Here is a 12,700-nt window from a genome sequence, read left to right as displayed (position 1 = left end):
ATAGGAGTTGAGTTGCAGCCATGGTAGATTTTATAGAAGAACCCTAAATCAGGAGTGTTGCCAGAGATAGGGGACAGAAACATTAGAAGTAAGTAGGTGGTCTGACTATATCTTAATAAAGATATATTATAAATTTGATCTATTAATTGGATTACTTGCCATCTTTAGAAATCTGAAGAAACCTAAATAAAGGGTTTTACTAAATTTACAGTTATCATTTCAAAGTCTCCTATGTGGGAATTGTAGTTAGCTTCACTGCTAAGACCATTCTGGACTCTAATATATAAAAGAAGCTAACTTTTATGCCAAGTGCTTGCAAGTTTTAGAAATCCATGAGGGTTTAATGTAAACACACCTGTAATATATTATAACATTCTGAAAAACTTTCTCCAATCCTATGTTGTCAATGAATTATTATTTGAATTGAAGGTATGCAAGTAAAATTCCATTCTAAAGTTTTGTTTGAACATTAATGAATGAATAGTGTTTAAGAATTGTAATATTTTCTTGTAATAGGGAAGAGATTGCCTAATCCTAGGAAACTTTATAGTATGTGTGTGTGGTGTGTGTTATGCTGTTTAAAATTTTAAAAACTGGAATGACACTTCACAGTGCGTTTGGTATATTTCTTCTTTCTCCTAAGCCAGCCTAACTTTTCTAGGCTTTCCTTTGTTGTTCTTGCCTTGTGAAGTATTGTCAAGCCAGCTCCTTCACATCCCATACTTGGAGTTGGCTATTTGAACCTATGTATGGAATTTTGCATTTGTTCCTTTAAAATTTTATCTTACTGGTTTTGACTGCGTTCCAGTATTTTGAGATACTTTAGAATCCTTATTCTGTCACTCACTGTATTAGCTGTATTTCCCAACTTTGTCATCTGAAGATTTGATAAGACTGATTTATATGAATTCATTAAAATTAATGATAAAAACTATAAACTTTAGCCAAATCCTCTGGCATGTTTAATAGAGACCTGACTCCAAATAGATATTATTTGGATCTGGTGTTAAACCAGCTCTAAATCCATTTTCCTGTTGTTTTCATCAGGTCTGTATTTCTCTGTTATATTAAAAAAGAATCTAAATATCGTTATTATACATCTTTATAACATCACATTCCATAATATTGATGCTGTTGTTTCATTTGTTGTCATGGTAATACAACAAAAAAAGCAATAGGTTTGGCTTGATTTATTCTTACTTAATTCATATAACTCCTAATATATACCACTTCCTATTCTAAGTGCTCAAAAACCTTCTGATGAATGAATAATCAATTTTGTTGAAGATCAACATCATAATGAAATTTTTTTACAAAATTTAGGCAACACTTGTCATTTGTATTCTGGTTCATATCTTTCTCAGTAATTTCTCTGAGCTCACACTGGGTGCTTTGATCACATCAATGGTTTTTCAATGCAGTGCATGTTCAGATAGTGCATTTCTTTAGAACATATTTATAAATGAGACAAGAGTTTGGTATACTTTTCACATTGTCACCATATGTTTTATACCCTATATCTTCTTAAATCATCTTGTATATATGTCCCATTTATAACATTAATGAGCAAAAGAGGACTTATCAGCTGTGACTGCTGAGGAAAAAAAAGAACTTCAAGATAGACTGAAAATCTAGTTTCTTAGTTGTTTAACCAGAGAGAAATTTTGAGAATCTTCAAGCATAAAGAGGTAATTCATATTCTAATGAAATTGCCTATAATTAAGTCATCAAAAAGCAAATATTGCTGTTGGCAGTAATAATACTGCTATTATGTCATTATTTGTACTTGTGGATTTGTACACATAAATCATTTAATATTTGTATAAATGAAAAAAAGATTAGTTTTATTGCCCCATCAAAAAACCATTTGTTTATGTAAAATTTTTGTTAATTAAAAATTAATTTTAGCTTCTTTAAAGTATGAAATTCTTAGAAAATAATTTTAATAATTGGATAATTCTATTTTCCTTCACTTTTAGAAGCCCCTTAATTCTTTTGAGAATATGAAATACCTAATGAATGTTCTAGTATTAATTTATCCCTTGGAATAGAAATATAGTGAAATGATTTTCTTATAATGTTTTGTTTCAACTCAAGGAATTATTATAGGGCCCATTTGTTTAAACTGAAGTCTCTATCCTCAGTGTATTTTTGGATTTTATAGTACAGAGTAAGTGAGACCAATGGATTCAGTCCAAAAGCAGACCAGCTGGCTTCTTTCTTACCACTGTAGTAATAACAATAACAGGTGTCATTTATAGATACTAAGCATGTTAATTAAAATTACTACATTTACTCACAAAGAAAACCTATGTAGCTAGGGTACCATTATCCCCATACAGAGGAAACTGATATTCACTGGGTTAGTTAGCTTCTGCAAATGTACTTACCTTGTACGTAGTAGAACCAGAATTTGCACATAAATGTGATGTTGAAATTCATGCTACTAATACACTGTTATTATACTGTACTCTCCTTGACCGTGAAACCCTAATGGTAGCCAACTGTCTTGCATCATAGAATGGACTGAGCCAGAAAATGTAAGGGGAGCCTCGGAAACCTAACTCCTTCATAGGAGATATAATTGAGAAGTACATTTGTGAATCAGTTGTGCTTCTGATGCATATAAAGCATAAAATAAAACTGATGGAGCATGGGAGGTCACTAATACTGAAGGAGGAAACTGAAGAAAATAATCTAGTAAAGGAAATTAAAGAATGGCAGTTAAGGGATTATGGTACCACACAAGCTCCTGGAGTAAAATTTCAAGAATGAGCAAGATTGAGCATATAATATATAGCTTCTAGTATATATTAATCACTTGCTCTATGTCATATATGGCTTTTCATGCATTAATTTATTTGACTCCCTTCAATGACTTCACTTTTCAGATGAGTTAAATGAAACACTGAAACTTTAATTTGCCCAAAGCCACCCAGTGGTAGGTGGCAGAGCTAGGATTATGGATCCAAGCAGGCTAAATGTGCATTCTATGTTCTTCATTACCATGCTATACTACCATTTTGAATTATCTAATGCCCAGAAAGGTGAGTTAATGACTGATAATTGTTCATTGGATCCGGTAATTAGAAAATCAGATGGAGATTGTTTCCAGGAAAACTTCAGAGGAGTGGTAGAGATGACACCTGAGGAAATAGAAATACCGAGAGAAAAATAAGATTGTAATTAAAAGGGAATGTCAGAGAAAGGGTTGTAGCTAGAGGGGGATGCCGGGTCTTAGGGAGAGAGTCTTTCTCTTTTATATAAGAATAACTTGATCATATTTTTAGTCAGAAGTATAAAGTTGCAAGAGAGAAAAAGGAAAACTGATTGAGTCAAGTCCCCAAGGGAAGTGAGGGAAGAAAGAATATTCGTTATTTTTTCAACTTTTATGTATTAAAAGCCTACTGTGTGCCAAGCCCTGTGGCAAAGTACATGGAGGTGAGAAAACAGACACTGACTGGGAGAAGGGCATATTCCTGAGTCCTAGTTCAGACCTGCTGAATCAGAATTTCTGCCGGTGGGAAGCTAACATTATTAACAAGCTCCTGGGTGATTCTTCTGTATGCTGAAGATGAGAACTCTTGCCTTATGTTGTTGGTCATGGATAATAGCACTTGGTCTCAGCCTGATGCTCAATTATTTATATCTCCTGTCCTATATACTCTCAAAATTACTGTCACTTATGGAAACTTGGTGATGAAAATGTAGAAATTTAATTTAATCAAGGCATGTAAATTTTACTGCTTTTTACATTCCTGTTTTCTGGCTTGTTTAACATTTTTTAGATCTCAATTGAGCTGTAAGTAATGAATTTTACTTCTTTACAGTGAGCTCCCAAGATATGCCTATTCAGCATTGAGCAATATAAATGATTCAACATAAGCTGTTCCTTATGTAAACATACAAAAGGCCTGACCTAGACTAAATCAATTTTAAAAGGAGAACATTAAAGCAATGTTTCCTGTTATATACTTAAAGTCTTCTTTGGTTCCTTATGATTATTGACCAATATCGCAGACTTCAGTTTATCCTCATATACCACCTGCTGCATGGTTCAAGTGGTATGGGAGGTGAATTTCAGAAGAGCAAAGCAATTACAATTATAATTCCTACATTTTAGGCAGTGCTAAGGGTAAGGAAGTTAGGGACATCTTGACTCACCCCCCTTTCCTAATCTGAATTGCTAGAAGGTTTTAAAGACTGCAGTAAGGAGGGAGAGCAAGATTCATAGAGCTTTTAGAAGTATATGAATTTGAGACAAAAATATTCCTATTTATGATCAAACATTTCTAGGGAAAATTCAATTAGGAAATGAAACTACATATAGCTTTTCCTATTATTAAGCTATTTTCATTGTATTTTTCCAAGCTTTATTGAGGCATAATTGATAAATAAAAATGCATATATTTAAGGTATACAAAGTGATTTGACATACATTGTGAAATTATTACCATAATCAAGCTAATTAACACACCCATTATCTTACATACTTTTTTTAATGAGAACTCTTAAGGTCTACATTCTTAACAAATTTCAAATATACAAAAAGTATTATTAACTACAGTCACCATACTATATACTAGATCTCCAGAGCTTACTCATAACTGAAAGTTTTTATGTATATAGTTTTTTTCTTCATTTTATTGAAAAATAATTGAAGTATATCCTAGTAAAAGCTTATGGTGCATAACATGGTGTTTGATTTGCATGTATTGTGAAATGATTGCCACAGTAAGTTCAGCTAACATCTACCTTTTTATATAGATAAAATAAAAAAGAAAAGAACAATAAAGGAAAAAAATTTTCTCCTTATAATGAGAATGCTTAGGATGTACCCTCCTAGCAACTTTCCCATGTATCATTCAGCAGTCTTAGCAGTAGTCATAGTGTTGTGCGTTACACTCCTAGTACTTACCTTACAACTGGGAGTTTGAACCTTTTGACTGCCTCCCTCCAATTCCTTCCTCTGGTAAACACAAGTGAGATCATATAGTATTTGTCTTTTCTCTGTTTGACTTTTTTTCACTTAGCAGTATGCCTTTCAATGTCTGCCCATATTTTGGCAAAAGGTAGGATTTCCTTGTTTTTTAATGGCTGAATAATAATCTGTTCTGTGTGTGTGTGTATTACAACTTTATCCACTCATCCATTGATGGACACTTAGGTTCATTATATTTTTAAAGGCAAACATTGTTAATGTTAGGCTTTGTGGTCCTCACTGAAACCAACATTATTTTCCCATGATGAGTTCCCTAGGAAAGTATCATCATATTTGAATTTTTTGTTCTAATGATTCTGCAGTTGTTTCTTGTGCTGTGAAAACATAGTGTGCTGAATCAAAGCTCTCTTTAGTAAAAGATACTTTTCATTTTTGGCTTTGCAGTCAGATTGTTTTTCACTCATAACAGGCTATTTTTAGGTTATAAAGTATTTTACTGGTGGAGAGTAGCATTTTAAAAGTCATAAAATGATTTCCAACCCTTGAAAAGATAATGTTAAAATCTTACATCTATAACCATTTATGTATTTATACGTTTAAAAGAGATCTAGTGTACCATAGATGTGAAATATATCTTTTACAAGACATTTTGCTGTAACAGTGCTTAATAAAACTTAATGTATGGTATTTGAATGAAAATATTTTGAATGTTTTCTTAATTTAGTATTGAAAAACAAAGCAAAGCACCTTGAATATACTATTTTGCAATGACTGTAATTGGTTTTAAGTATGCATTAAAAAAGTGGGTTTATTTTTATACTTTAAAGATTAGTGAACCTTTGAAGTTGAAAAAAAAAATCAAGTACTTTTGAGAAAATCAAGTAAATCAGTGTGCCACTATATGTTTTCTGTCTTTAAAGAATTGAAAATAAATCATAGGGTCATGTAATAAAGAAAAATTAAATTTTGTTTTCTAAGTCAGAAAACAGTTTTCCTGTATTTATTTTTATCAGAGAAAAATCCAACTAAACTTGTAAATTTTTAAATATTAGCTAATTCTTTAAAGTTTGTAAATGTTAGCTAATTTTTAAAATATATGTAATCTTTATATTAAATAACCTAAACTAATAAGTCACATGGGCTAATCTTTATTATTTGTAACAGTAATGAAATTTTACACTCGGGAATCTGCAGAGTAAATACATTGTTTACTGGATGTAATGTCTCAGAAGGCTAAAAAATGGAAGAAAGTGTTTTTTAAATATGCTACTGTACTTTTAATTGGCCTAAATATTCCAAGATAAACTGTTTCTTATCTTAGAAAGAAAGGGGTTTATTTCATACAGCATGCTATTTAAATGTTTTTAGAATAGACAACCAATCAAATTTGAAAATTTGGGTGGAATTCACTCAGTTTGAATAATCATATTGAGGGTTGGTGGTGCTCTGTTTGCTCAGGCTTTTGCTTTTTTGTCAGAGCCTTAATGAGTGCTTTATCTGGGTGAGCCTCTCTTTCTCTCACTTCCCTGTCATTTCACTTCTATTTAACACTTTATACAAAGGTTGAGAAGAGAAGGTAGGTTGATTTTTTCCTAACACTATGGTTTAATGACGTGGCAAGTTCTGTGGTAGGCTCTTTATATATTGTCTCACTGAACTTTTATAATTAAAAGACAAACTCAGGTCTTTCTCTTCTTTTGACTACTGTGCTGTCATAATCCCTGTAACCTCTTTGGCAGAGGAGAAAATCCCCAGTTTGCTAGACAAGCTTGACCTGTGAGCCACGTCTTTCAGCACAAAGGCTGGGCTTTTTTGCACTTCTCTGGCACTGTGAAATGGGCCTGTCTTTGGCTTGAAGCTTCCATAGTCTTACGGCTTTACTTCCTTTTATTCTCTTTCCACACCAACCTTTCCGAGCCAGTTCAGGGTTTCTGGATATGCTGCTCTCTCACACCTTTAGGCTTTTGAACCTGCTGTTCCCTCTGCTTGAGATACTTTCTTCATTGTATGAAAGCAGATTAGTACACATTTTTCAACTCCTGTAAACATTACTTCCTCATTTCTGGGCTCCCCAGATCTGGGTTGGGTATCCCCCCTGTATGCTCCAATTGCATTCTATATCTAAACTTTTATAATGTTAACTGTTTTGTAAATTGCCTCTCAATCTCCAGCTTTGTCTGATTTTTTGCTTTTCTTACATTGTAATTTTTACTCCACTTATTTGAAAGTTATATATTCCATATCTACTATGTTAGTGGTTAGTCTAGCCATGTTACCATGTGTACTTAATGAACTCTGGAGTTAATATCTTTGTTTTCCTCCTCCAAAACACAGGATTTTAGAACATATTATCTCAAATTACCTGGTCCCCTACTTTATACCTTATCATTGTCCAGTGTCTTTTTTTGTTTGTTTTCTCCTCATAACTGTGGCATAATGTAAAGATTATGTTTGTTTAGCTTTACCCATGTATTGACCAATTTCTTCCTTATTACTTCTGGGAATTTGGATGCTGCCTAGATCTAAGGTTTTGCATTTTTCAACAAGTATAGAATAACATCCCTTCAAATAGTGACTCCTTCTCATTCACTGTATTATCTCCCTGGAACTCCAATTATGTATATTTTATATTTTCTCTTTGTATATATCATATATCTTAACTCTGATCTGCAATATTTCTTTGCCATTTTATATTACATTCTGGATTTTTTGGATCTATCAATTCACTAATTATCTCTTCAGTTGGGCTTAGTCTACTTGAGTTTTAAATTTAAGTAATTATGTTCTCATTTGTAGTTCTACATAGTTCTTATTATTAATATCTTACTACCTGCTAATATTTTTTGAAATACTAAATTTTTTTTACATCAGTTATGGGTTTACAATAAAATTGAGGGAAGGTACAGAGATTTCCCATATACCCCTGCCCCATACATGCATAGCCTCCCTTATCATCAACATCCCCCACTAGCGTAGTACATTGTTACAATTAATGAGTCTACATCATAATCACCCAAAATCCATGGTCTACATTAGGATTCAGTCTTGATGTCATACATTCTGTGGATTTGGACAAATTTATAATGATGTATATCCATCATTATAATATCATACACAGTATTTTCATGGCCCTAAAATCCTCTGAGCTCTGCCTGTTCCTTCCTTCTCCCAACCAACCCCTGTTCTTTTTATTGTCTCTATAGTTTTCCCTTTTCCACAGTGACATATAGTTCAAATTATATGGTATGTTGCCTTTTCAGCTTGGCTTCTTTTGGCAATCATGAATAAAGCTTCTGTAAACTTCTGTGTGGAGGCTTTTGTGTAGACATGAGTTTTTAAATCCTTTGGATAAATACTAAGGAGTGTGATTTCTGGATCATATGGTAAGAGTATGTTTGGTTTTGTTAGAAACTGCCAAACTGCCTTTTAAGGTGTCTGGTACTTTTTTTCATTCCCATCAGCAATGAATGAGTGTTTCTGTTGCTCCACATCCTTGTCAGCATTTGGTATCATCAATGTTCTTTTGGCCTTTCTATTATATGTGTAGTGATATCTCTGTTTTAATTTGTGTTTCACATATGGAACATCTTTTCATGTACTTATTTTCTATCTGTATATCTTCTTTGGTCTTGATCTTATTTTGAAGATTTAAAAAAATTTTTTTAATAATTATATTTCAGGTATACTAATCCAGTCTCTGAAGTCTTTGAGGTTCTGTTTCTTCTGTGTTTCACTCAAGGTGCCTTATTATCTTGTGTGAATTGTGAATTTTGTCTGTTAGTGTCTCATTTCACTTGGAACCTAATCTGCAGAAATTCTTTGAGTTGAAATATAGTTCATCTTAAGAGAATTTGCTTTTACTTTTGCATTTGCCTGTTATCTGGTGACACTGTTTACCTGGAGCAAGCCTTTCCAAATTGGGTATTATACCAGATTTGAAACTCAAACCCCTGAACACTATATTGTGATTGAAAAATCTTAGAGGGATTTTTTTTTTTTTTTTTTTTTTTTTTGCCTCTCTACCCATTGCTAAGGCAAAGGTCAAGGTTGGTAAATTGGTAAGTTTCCTTCTCCTTGTCTGCATGAGCATTAGGAGGGCTTTTTTTCTTTTTTAATTTTTAGTTTGAAATACAGATCGACAGAAATTGCATATATATATAAATACATGAATGGAAGTCCTGTGAGCCTTTTCCAGTTTCCCTCAGTATAACTTTTTTTTTTCAGCTTATTGAGGTATAATTGACAATTTTTTAAGATATTTGAAGTGTGTGATGTGATGTTTTGATATACATATACATCATGAAAGGATTCATCCCATGGAGTTCAATTAACATGCCCATCTCCATCACCTCACATATTACATATTTCTTTTTTTTTTGGTAAGAACATTTAAATTCTACTCTCTTAGAAAATATTAATTATATAATACAGTGTTACTGACTATAATCACCATGTTATACATTAGATCCTCAGACCATATCCATAGTCTAACTGTGGGTGTGTGCTCTTACCAACCTGTCATCATTTCCCCCACTCCTCAGTCCCTGGCAATCACTTCTCTATTGTCTGAGTTTTTGAGTTTGACTTTTTTTTAAGATTCTCAAAGTATTTTAATTCACCTTAAAAAAAATATGTTTAGGGAATTTATTTAAAATGTAAAATGCATTGATCAGTTTAAAATAAGTAAATGTAACTTTTATATGGGGAATCATAATTAAGGAAATAGGCTAAGTCACCAGTTGTCCAGATTATTTGCTGTATGTCAGAATTTATATGGACATGAATCAGAAGTTTACTGTTTAAGGACTGTGTGTTCTTACTGCTGTGGACAGATAGGTTCTTCAGGTGATATTTGTAAAGATTTGTGTTAGTTCAGATCATTGAATTGAAACAGCATTTATTGATTTCTTGATAGGAGAGTTGATTCCTGACTTCACGAAATAATATGGTATACTGGAAAAGACTGATAATCATGGTGATGTTTATCATACTTACAAGTATTGAGAGGCCCTATGAGCACAGCTTTAGGGGAGAAGGAGTTTGCAGAAAGGGTGGTCAGGGAAGTCCTAAAAGAAAGTGAAGTCTAAGCTACGTCTTTAGGAATTAGCAGAATTATACCAATATTCAAATGAGAGCATTCTACCAAAACAGGGACACTCAAAATGTTACTCCTGCCCATCTGCAGCTTCATTCATCCCTTTTCTTTACCTTCATTAGACCCACTTAAAGGAGTTCATGGCCCACTTTATATTGGCCCTATTTCTATTGCAGATACAGAGTTCAAGTAAAACTTTAGGCCATTTTCTTTGTGTGCCCATTCCTAGATGGTAATTTTTCTAAGTTAGGAAAGAAAACCAGGTTTAGCTCTTACCTTAGGAATAATGAGAACTCATCATCTCTGTTTCTCAGCTCCTACTATGGCTTATCAGTGAATGCCTCTTTCGCTGTTCCCTTATTGTAACTTTCTGATCTCTCTGATGTCCCTCTGATTGAGCTGCCTGCTCTTTCAAATCCAATCCTCTCCATGTTCCTCTCTCCATTGGAATTCATTACCTCAGCCCTCACCTTGCCTGGCCCAATGCATGCGATCTCCATTCCTGAGCAGCTGGCCCAGACTCTGCCATCTCCAGTCATCCACCCTCCATCGGGGTCAATATGAATAGCCTCTGAGCATGGTCTCACCCACACTCCTTAAAAGCAAGGTATAGTCTTAATAAGATTCTTACCCTCTTTTTGTAATTTTTACACTAGGACCCAAAGCTTCACCTCTACTCTAGTTAGTTTCATTAGTATTCAGTTGATACAATGAATTTACTTGTATTTCTTCTAATATCTGAAATTGAAGGTTTTTTTCAGCATTTGTAGTAAAATTATTTTTGTCCTCTATGTTATTTTAATTTTTTGTGATGATTGAAGCTTTCATATGGGCTAAATATTTTTTCCTTTTGATACCTTACTTTAAAATATTTGTGAACCACAAAAATGAAAAAGGCCCGCACTCACACAAACAGTTTTATCTGGCTCCAAAACCCTGAACCCCATTCTTTCCATCCTACCATATTGCCTTGCTATTTTCTAAAACCTCCATAAAAAGTTTAACCATTTACTTCCTCTAACGTAGCTTTAAACTGCTCATAATTTTATTTAGCTGCTTATGGTGGGTTCGGTTAGATCAAAGTTCCAAGTCTTATGGGCCAGTAATCCTGAGTTTCTCCATCAGTAAACAATATAGTCTTCTCAACAATTTAGTCTATATGACAATTGGATTATATAAAGAATCAAAGGCAAGGGTAAGGGAGTGAAATAGATCAAAAGACTCTCACATTTCCTAATGACATCAAAGGGCTGAGGAAGTTAAGTGGTTAGCCTTGTAAAGAAGAGTAGGCCTAGAGTTAGAAACCTGGTGGAAGACTGCAGCCTTGTCATGTATTACCTAGGTATCTTAAGTCTTTCAGCCTTGCTGTAATATTTTTTCTTTAGTAGAAATGGAGATAATAAAACCATACAACATCGCAAGGATTGAAATCATGTATGTTAAAATTTTTTAGAAAAAAAATTTAGAAAAACTTAGAAAACTAGGGTAAATCTGGGAATAACATTACAAATCATTATAGGGAAGATTACTGTAAGTGATAAATTTTGGATACATTTAAAATTTGTAATATGTGATAACTTTCTAAAATACCTGCCTCATAGATAAGATTAACCAGTGTGTGTATTCCCCAAATTCAAAGAAAAAATGGTAATGATACTATGTTAGTGTACAAAATAAACAGAATATTAATTTTATCTATTTACTTTTTCACTGCCTTTATAGGAAAGCATTGAATTTAGGAATTCTTCGAGACCCGGGATCAGAAATTGAAGATAGACAATATCAAATAGACCTGCAGTCCATCAATATTGGTACTGCACAGTGGGATCAACTAAAACCAGAGAAGGAAGGTGGCACAGGAGGGGTGCTAAAAGAGAGTGAAAGAAATTCTCAAAATCCAGCCCTTGAGTGGAATATGGCCAGCAGGTAGGAAATGACTGAGAAACGAATATTTCATTGCCAGAACAGTTGGTGATACAATCTTTACCATGTCCAACCTATGTGTTTTGGTATTGTTTCTGCATTTCATGACAAACATAAAATGTATTTTATAATCACAGCTGATGACCTGCTAGTCCTACCACTGTTATGCTATAATTAATACAAATTTAAGATTATGTGAGCTTTTTTTTTTTAACTTCCTATTCAAGGAAGGTTCTACGTCAGGCTTATTATACATTCACATTTTTTTTTGAAATCCATTGTATTCAAAGTCATAGTCATTTTTTATTTCTTAAAGTTTCTTCTTTCTGCTTATTGTAATAGAAGAGTCTCGGGGTTTTTTTTTAAGTCCACTTTAACTAAAAGCAGCTATATTCACAGAGAACATTTTTAAAGGAATTAATCCTAAATGTGAGCTTTAAGATTTGTAGAGAACCACTGCCATCTTACCCGGGCTCTTCTTGATTTCTTATCAGAGAGTTAGAATTGTTTGCTAGAACAAAGGTATAAGCATTAAGGATATTTTTATATTGTAAAACTGGAGGTCTTTATGATTTTAAGAAAGTGTTCATTATTTTTCATCCTTTTTTTTATTTATAAAATTCAGTAACATCTGTTGCTTATAACACATCATGGTGGTTTGTTGACTGGATTTCTTAAAACATTGTTTATAGAGTTTGTTGTATGCCTTCCTGCAAAGCTGATTACTTTGGGGTTCTGCC

The 12,700-nt window shown here is 33.2% G+C and overlaps 1 protein-coding gene across 5 annotated transcripts in view; it reads left to right on the top strand.

The window, feature by feature from the left end:
- Positions 1-12,700, top strand: part of VPS13B (vacuolar protein sorting 13 homolog B) — an 876,251-nt gene that overhangs the window by 569,849 nt on the left and 293,702 nt on the right. For all 5 annotated transcript variants that reach the window (XM_036876002.2, XM_057497864.1, XM_036875982.2 and 2 more), the window contains exon 31: positions 11,760-11,963. In XM_036876002.2, the coding sequence (XP_036731897.2) occupies positions 11,760-11,963 (204 nt within the window). The remainder of the gene's footprint in view (positions 1-11,759; positions 11,964-12,700) is intronic.

Source organism: Manis pentadactyla, chromosome 3 (assembly GCF_030020395.1).
Source record: "Manis pentadactyla isolate mManPen7 chromosome 3, mManPen7.hap1, whole genome shotgun sequence".
NCBI classification, from domain to species: Eukaryota; Metazoa; Chordata; class Mammalia; order Pholidota; family Manidae; genus Manis; species Manis pentadactyla.
The sequence above is the reverse complement of the archived record's forward strand: the minus strand, read 5'-3'. Positions and strand labels throughout refer to the sequence as shown.